This window comes from Antechinus flavipes, chromosome 5 (assembly GCF_016432865.1).
Source record: "Antechinus flavipes isolate AdamAnt ecotype Samford, QLD, Australia chromosome 5, AdamAnt_v2, whole genome shotgun sequence".
NCBI classification, from domain to species: domain Eukaryota; kingdom Metazoa; phylum Chordata; class Mammalia; order Dasyuromorphia; family Dasyuridae; genus Antechinus; species Antechinus flavipes.
In genome coordinates this window covers 210,424,943-210,440,292 of record NC_067402.1, presented here as the reverse complement: position 1 = coordinate 210,440,292, position 15,350 = coordinate 210,424,943, and the positions used below count along the sequence as shown (strand labels likewise).

Genomic DNA, 15,350 nt, shown 5'->3' with positions numbered 1-15,350 from the left:
AGCTTTCAGTTCATCATCACCTGTGTTTACTTTGGCAAATGATTTGATGAGTCTTATATAACTGGCAGACCAGATGTTCCCTAACCCTGTTATAGGTGAAAACAAAATGTAAAGGGGGAGGAGTTCCAAAGGCATAGGAAAAAATCTTGAGTATGGTCTACAGAGTAAGGAGACATGACTGATCTAGATGCCTTTCTTAGATGGGGTTCTGAGAGGAGCCATCCAGTCAGAGGGAAAAGTCACAGTTTTTAAAACTCTTCATAACTTAACCCCTTCATACCTTCCCAGTCTTCTTACAATCTACCATCACTGGCTAGCCTTCTAGTGAGTCCTCATGGAGGGTAATAATGTGAGATAAATGTGGGAAAGTAAAGTGACATGAGAAAATGGAAGGCCTTGAATACTTGGTATAAAAAATAACTGAATATTATTTAGAATACAATATGGGACCACAGAAAGGTCTTTGTTATTGGGTCATGATTGGGTCATATCATTCCCTTGCCCAAAAATCTGCAAGCAATATGTAGAATAGATAAGAGAACAGAAAGTGGAGGCAAGAAGATCTGTGAGGAAACTATTGAAATAGTCTGGGATTATAAAGACTTTAGTAGAAGAGTGGCAATAAATATAAAAAAAGGGGAGTAGTATGGGGGTGGTGTGAAGGCTTTGCACATATGAAAGTTAGAATTCCCAGAAATAATAATACCAAGGTTTCCAGTATGAAAGAATGAGTAAATAGTAGTATCAGACAAAAGCAGAAGGAGGCTCACACTTAAGGGGAAAGAGAATGAGTTCTGTTTTGGAGTTGGTGAGTTAAACGTACCATGGGGACTTAGTGATGAAAATGTCGTAATAGAAGCTGAATTTACACGGTTTGAAACCATAGTACAACTTCTTATAGATTTGGGAATTATCTGCACAGAAGTGATAGTACAAGGTGAGAAAAAAATTATGAATACCAAGGAAAGACTGTGGATGACAGGATATTTTGTTTCAAGACTGGAAAGGCAGAGTAGTGATTTTCTAATAATTATAATGACTATGGGTAACAACTGAACTTTTGGTTCTTACAGACTTGATTTTTTTTTCTGTGCAGAACAAATATGACAGCTATCTTTAGAGCAGTATTTTCAAATAAAGTTAATTCTAAATTACATAATTCCACTAATGATTAGGCCTAAATAAAATAGAGCTAGAAGAAAGATGATCTTGGTCATTTCATTGCTTCTATTTACATTATTATTATTATTATTATTATTGCTTCTATGAATTTAGAATTTTACAAAGCACTGATCAATGTAATTTAGAATTGCTTTTCTTAATGTTTTCACCAAAACACCATACTCATACACACACACACACACACACACACACACACACACACACACACTCTTTGAGTAAGAGAAATCTAAGAATACTTATGCTTGCATGTCAGGATAAATATGCATTTAAGGCAATAAACAACCATTAGATACCCTCATTAGTGTGACATGGGATCTGGTAGCAAGAAGGGACTTAATAAAATGCCTAATTAGTATAGTGGCTACAAACAGTTGTCATGACGGTATTCCACTGTGGGACTGTTTTGAAAGTTCACAAACACTGGGCAAAGTTCCCGTACATTTGCTATTCAATTAATATTCAGAGTAACCTTACCAATATGCTTTAGGCATTAAGGTCTAATACATAGTGAGCAATGAGCAAATAGTCCAAAAGGTAGGGAGAAATAGTAGCCTGTAGTCTAAAGTTAAGTCTTCTCACCTTTCCCCCATCTTTGTAAAGAATGTGACTAACTGGCTAGAAGCTGGAAAATGAATGGATGCCCATCAATTGGAGAATGGTTGAGTAAATTGTGGCATATGAATGTTATGGAATATTATTGTTCTGTAAGAAATGACCAGCAGGATGAATACAGAAGGACTGGCGAGACTTACATGAACTGATGCTAAGTGAAATGAGCAGACCATTATATATCTCAACAACGATACTGTATGAGGATGTATTCTGATGGAAGTGGATCTCTTCGATAAAGAGATCTAATTCAGTTTCAATTGATCAAGGGTGGACAGAAGCAGCTACACCCAAAGAAAGAACACTGGGAAATGAATATAAACTGCTTGCATTTTTGTTTTTCTTCTCGGGTTATTTATACCTTCTGAATCCAATTCTCCCTGTGCAACAAGAAAACTGTTTGGTTCTACACACATATCTTGTATCTAGGATATACTGTAACCTATTCAGCATGTAAAGGACTGCTTGCCATCTGGGGGAGGGGGTGGAGGGAGGGAGGGGAAAAATCGGAACAGAAGTGAGTGCAAGGAATAATGCTGTAAACCCTGGTATGAGTTCTATCAATAAAAAGTTATTTAAAAAAAATGAATGTGACTAACTCCAATGATAGACACTTTTTGGTTATATGTTTAAAATTTTTTTTGTTGATACATTTTGTTCTTATAACATTGTTTTCTAATGGATCATTCCTAGTCTTGAGAACCTGCCCCCTATGATATGAAATAGGGATAAGTATAGCATCTATTATTTCACTGGCTTAGAAAAAACTTCTTGTGGCTTTTCTGCAACTTGTAGAGTTAGATAGTTTTCAAGAAAAATGAAAGGTTAAGTTATATATAAGATCAATATATATGAGAGGCAAACCAGATCTTGGTTTCAAGGCCAGCTTCCTATCCAAGCTGTCTCAAAAAATAAATTAAAAAATTGTTGTGTCTTTTTATTTCTATTTTTCATGACTATTGTATATATTGTTTTTCTGGTTCTGCTTATTCCATTTTGCATCAATACATTTTCCTCTCCTATGAAGATAGCATCTCTTATATAGCACAAGAATATTTTATTATATTCATGCATCATAACTTATGTTATTTCACAATTGGTAGTCATTTATTTGGTTTCTAATTCTTTGCTACTACAAAAAAGTGTTGCTATATTTTGGTATGGGGTCTTCCTTTTTGGCAATGACCTCCTTTGCCTAACAATGGGATCTCTGCATCAAAGAGTATATACATGCCTGAATGAGATGAGCAACTCAAAAATCTTTACAGGTTAAGGCTAACATTTACATAGCATTTTTTAGGTTTCCAAAATGTTTTCTGTAAGTTATTATATTCAGTCAGTGAAAAGCACCAAATGAATGTATAACTTAATCAATGAAAGTGATATAATGTGATTTTGTGGTCCCCTAACCTTAGGGGGCTTCTATTCAAATGGGTCAGTGGTTCTGGGTCTTCTGGCTTTGGAATCTGCCTCAGGAAACTCGCACATTCAATCTGTTTGATTCTCCTTAGCCAGATAGCTTCTGGCCTCAGGAAACTCCCACAGATCAAATAGTGAGACAATAATAAATAAGACCACTCCAATTCATTGCTGATCTCAGTAATAATCTGGTCAACCAAGAACCACTCTGTCCTACTATAAGTCATAGAATTAGCATATCTATGATTGAAAGCTGTATAAAATTATCTCCTTTGCTTCTGTTTCTTTACTGAATCCCCTTATAATTCAGTCTGCTTTTTAAATTTAATTTTATTTTATTATAGCTTTTTATTTATAAGATATATGTATGGGTAATTTTTCAGCATTGACAATTGCAAAACCTTTTGTTCCAACTTTCCCCCTCCTTCCTCTCTCCTCCTTCCCCAGATGGCAGGTTGATCAATACATGTTAAATATGTTAAAGTATAAGTTAAATACAATATATGTATACATGCAAACAGTTATTTTGCTGTACAAAAAGAATCCATACCATTACTTTCAATAAACTTTGCCTTTTGATTAGACATAGACAGATACCACTATTTTTGCATTACGTCTGGATAATAATGAATTCCATACCTTTTTTTTTTAGTTTTAAGTGAGGAAATGGAAATGGCAATTTCCTAGCACCCTTGACATTTCCACAGGAATTTTTCAAAGTGGATAAAGAATAGACTATGCGAATGTGTTGGTTAATTTCATTATCTGGTCCATTCAAAAAATCGGGATAGTCATCAATCTGAAAAACAAAACAAAATTATATAACTGAGAAAAAACATGACTCTTTAACATATTCTTTTTTTTTTTTTTTTTTTGGCAAGGCAAATGGGGTTAAGTGACCTGTCCAGGGTCACACAGGTAGTAAGTGTTAAATGTCTGAGGCTAAATCTGAATTCAGGTTCACCTGATTCCAGAGGTAGTGCACCATCTAACTGCCCCTCTTCAACTTGTTCTATAAAGAACATCACCATTTGCTTAAAAAATATTGCCCATATATGTTTTTGCTCTTTGTGTCTCTGTGTCTTTGTTTCTTTATCTCTGTCTTTGTGTGCCTCTGCCTATTTCAAGGTCTGTATTTCTCTGTAACACTGTCTCTACTGCCTCTTTCTCTCTTTCTTTGTGTATGTCCCAGCCTCTTTCTTTTTCTCTCAGTTTCTATCTCTGTTTCTGTCTGCCTCTGTCTAAGATACTTTCCAGTTCACCACCTCAGGTTTTTTTTTTTAATTCCCCTTCTGTTTACTCTCAAGTGCCAACTATAAATGTTTCCAGCAATACCCACTATACTTCTGACACCATAGAACTGCTTGGCAATTAGTAATATCTTTATTGAGCCATTTACTTTGCTTATATAAATGTACATACAGACCAGCCTCTATATGCACTTTTTGATATAAAGGTTGAAAACTAGGTGTCTCTATCTAGGATGTGATTTTTATGAACAAAAAAAAATAGTAGAGATTCCCATGAGTAGTCCAATCAGCAAACACTTAATAAGCATCCTTTGTGGGAGTCAGATACGGTGCTTCTTGCTGGGGAAACAACAAAACAGTCCTTCTCAAAGACCTTACATTCTCATAGAGAAAGATAAGTACATCAAGAGATACAGGCAAAGTATAGACAAGGTAACTTAAGAGGAAAGGGCACTAAGATCTGAGCAGAAAGACTGGTAGCAGAAGATGGTGCTTGTATAATCTTGAAGGATTCCGAGAGCTGAGCTAGGGATGGAGGGCTTTCCAGACATAGAAGAGCTTGTGCAAAGGCATAGAAATGGGGGTGGAGGGTCAAATAGATCCTTATATATGAGGAACAGAAAGCAGAACAGTACGTTGGACAGTGAGAATGCATAGAAAGGAATAACCCAGAAAAGACTGCAAAGGTAGGAAAGCGTCAGACTGTGAAGAACTTTAACTGATAAATGGTGGGGTTTATATTTGATCCTGGAGAGATAATAGGAAATCATTGGGCATAATGGTCAGATCTATTTTGGGGAAATTACTCTGGTGACAGTGTGGAGAATGGATTAGAGTGGAGAGAAACTTAAGGGAAGAGGATGAGGAGAAGAGGAGGGATGCTGATTAGGAGGCTGTTGTATTAGTGAAGATGAGAGGTGATGAAAATCTGAACAAGGATAGCTGCTCTGTGAAAAGGGGGCAGGGGGACCAATAGGAGAAGATGTTATTGAGATAGCAACAATAAGACTGGGCAATAGATATGTGGACTGAGTGAAAATAAGACAGTAAGGATGACACAAAGATTGTAAACATGGGAAAGTAAAAGAATGGGGCTACTTGGGAAGAAAAGATCATGAATTCTGTTTTAAACATATTGAGTTTGAGGTACTTATGAACCAGACAAGGTAGCACAGTGGATAGAACACTGAGTTTGGAATCAGGAAGACTCATCTTTATGAGTTCAAATCTGGATTCAGATACTTATTAACTGCGTGACCCTGGGCAAATCATTTAATCTTGTTTGCCTTAGTTTCCTCATTTGTAAAATAAGCTGAAGAAGAAAACAGGAAAGCACTCCATTATCAGAAAGAAAGAAAGAAAGAAAGAAAGAAAGAAAGAAAGAAAGAAACCAAGCCCAAATGGCTTGATAAGAATTGGACTGAATTTACTGAAAAAATAAATAAGCAAGATAACAAGTTCAAAATATCCAAAAAGTAATTCTTAATTGACTAGCTAGAATTAGACCTCCAAATCCACGAGAACATTCAAAGCAATAAGCATTTATTAAGTACTTACAATGTGCTAGATGCCAGGAATATAGACATAGTGATATGGTTTAGTTTCTAGGGAAATGTAGTGGTGGTTTTGGGCTCCCTGACCTTGGTGGGCTTCTGGTCTAACAATGTCAGTAGTCTCAAATCTTCTAGCTTTGGATTCTATCCAAACCCTCACATCCAATCTGTCTGACCACTCCTTAGTCAAATAGCTTTTGGCTTTAGGAAACTCGCACAGAACAAACTCCTGAGACAAAAGTGAATAAGACCACTCCTCAATTCATAGCTGACTGGTAATCTTCTCAGTAGTAATCCTTCGGGAAACCATTCCTTCCTACCTATAAGACATAAAATTAGCATAGTGATTGAAAACTGGATAAATGTATCTCCTTGCTTCTGTTTCTCTGCTGAAATTACTTTAGAATTCCAGCCTGCTTTTGTAATGGCATTACTATTGCAATAAAGCTTTGCTTCTTGGCTAAGAAGCACCAGACTGAAAATTTGATATCCTGAACCAAAAAATCAGGAAGGTTTCCTATATAAGCTTCTTTCAATTATATGGAGCTTGGGTGCAATTTTCCCCACAGTCTTTTGACTGTACTTTTCTCCTCTTAAGCAAATGAAAAATAAGCACAATACAACTATCAGTTAAAGCTAATTTAAGGAAATATTCCATAATTTAAAATTTAAATTGGTAAGAATTTTAAATGATGGAATACATTAATTTAGATGTTGTTAAAGTACTTATAGTAATTCAAGCTAGAGTGAAAAAGTATTTTCTAGTGAAGATCTTCAAGGGGCTTATTTTAAAAGATTATATTAGTAAAAGGTTTATTGGAGATAAATGGACTCAATTTAATAAACAAACCCTACATGTATACTACTTGCAAGTCACTGCCAGATAATAGAGATAAAAAGTTAAACATAAAACATTTTCTCTCCTTTGGGAATTGATATTTTATTGGGGGGGGTGCAATATGTACATAGAAAAGTAAATTCAAGGTAATTTGAAAAATGAGAAAGCACCACCACTTCTGGGCATTCTTTAAGGAACTGAATCTACAAGATAGATTCTCAGAAAAGTAAAAGGCAACATCACCTTCAGAGACAGCAGGTAAGACAGTTGGGAGCTTCATAAGAGAGTATTAAGGAATGTTAATTGGGGAAGAATTACCATAAATAAATGAGAGCCCAGTTGAGACTCAGAGTTGGCATGGATTTGTATTGGAACCATTTGGCATAATTAATTTCATCACTTCTTCCAGCAACATTCAGTAGTTTGGAAATAGGAACAGAAAAGGATGATGGTACTCACATAGAGTTAAAATAGGCAGAAAGTGAATAGAAATGGAATAAGGGGACCTTCCATTGTCAAAAGGATTAATCATGTCAAAACGGATAAAAGTGAGGGCAACAGAAAGGTGATGGTGATGGCTCACATCCAGCATTAGGAGAGAGCTCTTGTAGATGTCACGGTCCCAAATGGCAACTGAAAGGGTTGTTTGTTGAGGTGGTCTTTAGTTTCAATCCTTGAAAGGAGGGATTGGATCCCACCCCAAAATTTCAATCAGTCAATGAGCATTTAAGTGCCTACCATATGGAAAGCACTATTTCAGTCCCTGCCCTTCAGGAGCTTATATTACACAAAGTAAAGAACATGTCGCATATAAGTTAACATAAAAATATATTTTTAAAAATAAAAAATAACAGGGGGAGGGGATAACATCGCTAGCAGCAGGAAGATTGGGAGATGGCACTTGAATAAGATTGAAGTCTAGAATTTTATAAAGGTAGGAGGGTTGAGTTAATGAGTCAGGAAGGGAAAGGATGGAGACAGGGTTGGTCTACTACAATGATATCACTCCTCACTTCTCAACATCAAGGGCCCCACTTAACTGGACCCTTGAAGCATTTGTTAGATGCTTAGTGTTTGAAAACAGTTTGTTCCCTAGAAGTTTTACACATTGTCCTGCCATCTTATTAACACCCTTATTTTAACCTTTACCTAACCAATAAAATAAAGTATTTGCTAAGCAGAGATAAACTTTAGCTCTGCCTGTCAAAGTCATCATAAATTCCAAATTAGGGGAATTTGGATGTTCCCTAAAACTGGCACTTCATTTAATTTTTATAAAAAGTGAAGATCTATTGTTTTCTTTAATAACATTACAATAATCATAAGTATATACATTATTGTTGTTGTTTTATGTCACCTTCAGAAAACCTAAAAAACATCCTACCAAATATCTGTTTTTATTATCTTCCTATGGCATGTGTTTCCAGTACTGGTAGCATGTTTCCCTAGCAGCTAGATTCTTATGTATAAAGAAATAAGAACAGAAGGAGTTCTCTATTTACTATTTAATACTTATTGACCACTCTGCAAAGACCTAAATGATGCAATGACCTCCTTGAACTACACTTGCTAGCTGTGGCTTTTTCAAAAACTTCCAGTGTTAAATAACCCCTATTAAATGTAAATGGACAAATATGTAACTCTGGGATCTGGCTTCTATCCATTTGATGTGTTAATCTTTATTAAGATCAGTTTAACAGGAGTACACTGTGTTTACAGAAAATGAAAGTAAATAGCTTAGAATTTAGAGACCCATAAAAACAAAGAAGAACTTAGTATCCTAACTACAGGGTTTAAGAAAACGTTGAAGGAAGAAAAAGTTCTAGATTAGAGTAAGATAAGCTGTGAGATAGAGTAGTGCAGTGGCTAGAGCACCAGACCTAGAGTCAGAAAGAGCCGAGTTGAAATGGAACCTAAGACATTTATTAGCTTTGTGACTTTGGGCAAGTCACTTAACAATAAAATCCAATTTCCCATCTGTAAAATGAGCTGGAGAAGGAAATGGCAACCCATTTGGAGTGGAACATGCCTAAATGGTTCCAATGACCAAAAAAAATGTGACCTTATAGATTTCTAAAGGAGTCTGGCAAAAAGATCTTAGACAGTAGTCCGGACCTGGGATTGGTGATGCAGTGAATGGTGTTAAGACTTGAGTCCTTGAGTAAGTCAGGAAGACGTGAATTCAAATCCTACTCCTAGATACTTACTAGCTGAACAAGTCCCCGTAACCTTTCTCAGCCTGTTTCCTCATCGGTAAAATGGCACCTCCCTCATAGAGCTGTTGAGATACCATATATGCAGTATTCTTTGCAAATCTTAGAGCACTATTTAAATATTTGCTACTGTTTATTTTCATCATCATCATTATTATTATCTAAATATAATCGCAATTGAGAATTCTCTCCAAAGCCAGACTTCATATTCTTTCCCTTATAGCTGGTATCTACTGTGTGTGCATGAGATAACTGAACTGTTAAGAGTTTATACCTATTTTGTGAGTGACAGGACATTGTAGCAGAAAGGGAATCAAACTAGATAGTAAATGATCTGGGCTCCAGTCATAGTTTTAGCAGTAACTAAATATGTGAACCTGGTAAATTAATTTTCTTCTCTGAGTTTTTTCTCATCTGTAAATCATGTAAAAAGGGCCATTTTTTTTTTTTTGCCTCATCTCTTTCTTCTCATTCATATATATCTGGGAGGATAAGCCCTTTAGAGTTTCTAGCCAAAACAGCAACAATTGCTATTTACATTTACTCTGAATCAATCAAGGCCCAAACAAAGACCACTTGTTCATTGGGCCAAGACCTATTATTGGTCAATGAGAGCCAGTGGTCTGGGTTTAAGGCATGTTTTTTTTTTTTTTAAACCAATACTAGAGTGGAAGCATCTTGAATGCAAGGACTATCTTTGTATTTCTCATGGTATTTGAATTTCATTTTTCTGATGATTCACTCATCTTTCCCTCACTGTTTTATCTTTTTCTGCCTTTATTTTTTCTCTACCTTTATTCCTCTTTCTTTTCCTATTTTCATATCTGTGAGCTGAACAAGCTAGGAGTGCCACAGGTATTGCCCCACTAGTATAGTCCTGGTGCTAAAGTTTGGCTAAATCCTTCCCTTTTTCCATTAATCCTAAATATTAAAAGGTTTGAGAATTTATCTATAGGCTAGATAATTCCTCTAAGGCTAATTTAGGGTTTTGAAGACAGAGAAGAGATTTCTGAATTCTTACTATTCTTTCTCTACACTCCTCCTTCCAATCCCATGTTTTCAATTTTCCCCTGTGCAAAAGACTACCAATTCTGTATCACCAGCCCTAACCTGCCTTGATGAGTCCCAGTGTTACATTTCAAACTACCTTCACTCTGTTGCTTTTCATATAGTCTCTGTTGCTTTTCATATAGTCTCTGATCCAACTAAACTGAACTGTTTCCCAACATCGGTTCTTATCATGCTCTGTCTTGTCTCTATGCTTTTATTTTTATCACACACATACACACACACACACACACACACACACACACACACACTTACACTTAGAAGAGAGAAAATGTCCCACTACTGCTACCTGTTGAAATCTTTCCTTTCCATCAAAGTGCATGTTAGGTATATAACTCTTCCATGAAGTCTCGCCTGATTTGGAGATCAAATCTATCCCCTCAAATTTTCCATTGTACTTTTGCCCAATTCTTTATATCTATTAAATTTATTTTATTGTTTAGTAAATATCAAGGCAGAGGTGGCTTAGTGAATAATCAGCCTCTCATCAAGTTCTATCTCTAATGCAAACTGTAAAACTTTAGGCAAATAATTTAACTGGACATCTCCCTCAATCTACAGGTAACAGATTGAAGACATTCTCAAGATCAATTAATTCAACGTCTAATTGTTCTCTCTAGTTCAATAATAATTGTGTATTTGTCTTATCTCCTATATTGGGTTATAAATATAGATTCTTATCTTTGTTATACCAGTGCCTTACTTATAGAAAATGCTGAATAATTGGTTAAATTGAATTGATGCCCATAGTTTAGAAGTTTATGATCTCAAATAGAAAACTTGGCACTTTCTCAAAAGAACAACTGCCACCTCTTTCCCAGACCACTTTGTCAAACTAAGCTCTGACTCAGAAAAGAGCCAGTAAGAAAAAAAGATGGGATTTCATCACTTGATAAGAGACATTTTTAGATATTCAATAATCATCTAGAACACAGTGTCCAGCTCATAAGAAATGCTTAAGATATGTAGGTTGATTGATTGGTATTTTGATAAGTCAAATTAGCTACTTTATATTCTATTCGGGCTTCAATGCCCTAGAGGTGAGTAAAGAAAAACGTTCAGGTTGTGATGCAGAAGTCATAACCAAAAGATCTTAAAATGGTTTCCTTCTCTTTCTGGCTATCCCTTTCCCCTCCTTAATCTAATAATAATTGTACTTATCAGTGAGTATAACTTTTATTTCACAAGAACACTAAATCCTCATTATATGTGCATATCAGTTACCTAATTTGTTGTTGAATCTTTTGGTTTTTTGAGTCATTTTCTTACATAGTGGTTTCCTTCTCCAGATTTTACAAATTAGCAACCTGAGGCAAACAATTAAGTGATGTGTCCAGGGTCACATAGCGAATAAGCATGTTTGAATTCATATGTTCCTGAATGCAGTCCTGGTGCTCTGTCCACTTCACAACCCAGCTACCAGTAAGCTATATATGTAACATGATTATCTGCTCAGATCTTGAAAATATTAAAGGGGAACTGATAGACTCTGAAGAGACAGCAGCAGAATGACCTCTAACTTAGACTCCTAGGGCACCATTAACCTTGATAGAAGATAGTGAGGGAAAAGTTAAATTGCTTAATTCAATAGATACTGCTCTGTTCTTACTCTTCTGGACATTATTAGACTCTCCCTCTTCTTAGCATTGGTCACCTCCCTTAACTTTGTGGTATTAGAATAAGATTGGGGCAGCTAGTGGCCAGCGGATAGGGCACCAAAGTTCAAATCTGGCTGCAGACACTTAATACTTTCTAGTTGTGTGACTCTGGGCAAGTCACTTAACCCCAACTGCTCCAGCAAAAATAAACAAATAAACAGACAACTAGATAAATAAGTAATGAGAAAAAAATAGAATAAGATTAAACATTTGGGGGAAAAAAATCTAGTACCAATTTACGCTTCCAATTCTTTCCCTTCCTCTATCCCATGGAATCTTCTTTCTGACCAAACTAAATTGCTATTTTCTCTGATTCTATATTACATTCTCTATAATATATCTATATTACAGATTTATGCTATCTGACCCACATACCTATATAAGCACCGGGTTTCAGGAGTGATCTGCCTAACTCAGTATTCACAGATTTGCTAACTGGCTCTGGAGATGGGTACGTTTAGTTTTCCCTCCCTCTCTCTCCTTCCTTCTCTCCTTCTCTCTCTCTCTCTCTCTCTCTCTCTCTCTCTCTCTTCTCTCTCTCTCTCTCTCTCTCTCTCTCTCTCTGTCTCTCTTCCCTCTTTCTCTCTCTCTCTCTCTCTTTCTCTTCTCTCTCTCTCTTTCTCTCCTCTCTCTCTCTCTCTCTCTCTTTCTCTCTCTCTCTCTCTCTCTCTCTCTCTCTCTCTCTCTCTCTCTCTCTCTCTCTCCTCTCTCTCTTTCTCTCTCCTTCTCTCTCTCTCTCTCTCTCTGTCTCCTCTCTGTCTCTCTCTCTCCCCTCTGTCTCTCTCTCTCTCTCTCTCTCTCTCTCTCTCTCTCTGTCTCTCTTCCCTCTTTCTCTCTCATTCTCTCTTTCTCTCTCCCTCCCTCCTTCCCTCCCTTTCTTTCTTTCCTTCCTTTTCTTTCTTTCTTTTTCTTTCTGAGACGTACTGGGAAGCAGTTTCCACAGAGCTAGTTTGATATCCCAACTGCTTCTGTTGTTATCCAAAAGAGAATACAATCCAAAAGGTCTCAAGATGGCCTTATATTTCTTGGATATCTAGATGTCACTTTGCTTTCCTGATCATGTAATGAGAATCTTAATGACAATTTAGTCATAGCTTTTAATTTTACAACCAAAGGAAATTAAGACTCTGAGATAGTGTGACTATCTTTGTATTTCTCATGGTATTTGAATTTCATTTTTCTGATGATTCACTCATCTTTCCCTCACTGTTTTATCTTTTTCTGCCTTTATTTTTTCTCTACCTTTATTCCTCTTTCTTTTCCTATTTTCATATCTGTGAGCTGAACAAGCTAGGAGTGCCACAGGTATTGCCCCACTAGTATAGTCCTGGTGCTAAAGTTTGGCTAAATCCTTCCCTTTTTCCATTAATCCTAAATATTAAAAGGTTTGAGAATTTATCTATAGGCTAGATAATTCCTCTAAGGCTAATTTAGGGTTTTGAAGACAGAGAAGAGATTTCTGAATTCTTACTATTCTTTCTCTACACTCCTCCTTCCAATCCCATGTTTTCAATTTTCCCCTGTGCAAAAGACTACCAATTCTGTATTACCCGCCCTAACCTGCCTTGATGAGTCCCAGTGTTACATTTCAAACTACCTTCACTCTGCTGCTTTTCATATAGTCTCTGATCCAACTAAACTGAATTGTTTCCCAACATCGGTTCTTATCATGCTCTGTCTTGTCTCCACGCTTTTATTTTTATCACACACACACACACACACACACACACACACACACACACTTAGAAGAGAGAAAATGTCCCACTACTGCTACCTGTTGAAATCTTTCCTTTCCATCAAAATGCATGTTAGGTATATAACTCTTCCATGAAGTCTCGCCTGATCTCCAAACTGAAAATCTATCCCCTCAAATTTTCCATTGTACTTTTGCCCAATTCTTTATATCTATTAAATTTATTTTATTGTTTAGTAAATATCAAGGCAGAGGTGGCTTAGTGAATAATCAGCCTCTCATCAAGTTCTACCTCTAATGCAAACTGTAAAACTTTAGGCAAATCATTTAACTGGACATCTCCCTCAGTCTACAGGTAACAGATTGAAGACATTCTCAAGATCAATTAATTCAACGTCTAATTGTTCTCTCTAGTTCAATAATAATTGTGTATTTGTCTTATCTCCTATATTGGGTTATAAATATAGATTCTTATCTTTGTTATACCAGTGCCTTACTTATAGAAAATGCTGAATAATTGGTTAAATTGAATTGATGCCCATAGTTTAGAAGTTTATGATCTCAAATAGAAAACTTGGCACTTTCTCAAAAGAACAACTGCCACCTCTTTCCCAGACCACTTTGTCAAACTAAGCTCTGACTCAGAAAAGAGCCAGTAAGAAAAAAAGATGGGATTTCATCACTTGATAAGAGACATTTTTAGATATTCAATAATCATCTAGAACACAGTGTCCAGCTCATAAGAAATGCTTAAGATATGTAGGTTGATTGATTGGTATTTTGATAAGTCAAATTAGCTACTTTATATTCTATTCGGGCTTCAATGCCCTAGAGGTGAGTAAAGAAAAACGTTCAGGTTGTGATGCAGAAGTCATAACCAAAAGATCTTAAAATGGTTTCCTTCTCTTTCTGGCTATCCCTTTCCCCTCCTTAATCTAATAATAATTGTACTTATCAGTGAGTATAACTTTTATTTCACAAGAACACTAAATCCTCATTATATGTGCATATCAGTTACCTAATTTGTTGTTGAATCTTTTGGTTTTTTGAGTCATTTTCTTACATAGTGGTTTCCTTCTCCAGATTTTACAAATTAGCAACCTGAGGCAAACAATTAAGTGATGTGTCCAGGGTCACATAGCGAATAAGCATGTTTGAATTCATATGTTCCTGAATGCAGTCCTGGTGCTCTGTCCACTTCACAACCCAGCTACCAGTAAGCTATAGATGTAACATGATTATCTGCTCAGATCTTGAAAATATTAAAGGGGAACTGATAGACTCTGAAGAGACAGCAGCAGAATGACCTCTAACTTAGACTCCTAGGGCACCATTAACCTTGATAGAAGATAGTGAGGGAAAAGTTAAATTGCTTAATTCAATAGATACTGCTCTGTTCTTACTCTTCTGGACATTATTAGACTCTCCCTCTTCTTAGCATTGGTCACCTCCCTTAACTTTGTGGTATTAGAATAAGATTGGGGCAGCTAGTGGCCAGCGGATAGGGCACCAAAGTTCAAATCTGGCTGCAGACACTTAATACTTTCTAGTTGTGTGACTCTGGGCAAGTCACTTAACCCCAACTGCTCCAGCAAAAATAAACAAATAAACAGACAACTAGATAAATAAGTAATGAGAAAAAAATAGAATAAGATTAAACATTTGGGGGAAAAAAATCTAGTACCAATTTACGCTTCCAATTCTTTCCCTTCCTCTATCCCATGGAATCTTCTTTCTGACCAAACTAAATTGCTATTTTCTCTGATTCTATATTACATTCTCTATAATATATCTATATTACAGATTTATGCTATCTGACCCACATACCTATATAAGCACCGGGTTTCAGGAGTGATCTGCCTAACTC

General features: G+C 36.1%; 1 protein-coding gene across 2 annotated transcripts in view; it reads right to left on the bottom strand.

Annotated features, from left to right (window-relative positions):
- Positions 1 to 15,350, bottom strand: part of C5H12orf56 (chromosome 5 C12orf56 homolog) — a 131,538-nt gene that overhangs the window by 92,547 nt on the left and 23,641 nt on the right. For both annotated transcript variants that reach the window (XR_007954309.1, XM_052001219.1), the window contains exon 2: positions 3,850 to 4,009. Coding sequence is in view for 1 of the 2 variants with exons in the window: in XM_052001219.1 (XP_051857179.1) it covers positions 3,850 to 4,009 (160 nt within the window). In the remaining variant the exon portion in view is untranslated. The remainder of the gene's footprint in view (positions 1 to 3,849; positions 4,010 to 15,350) is intronic.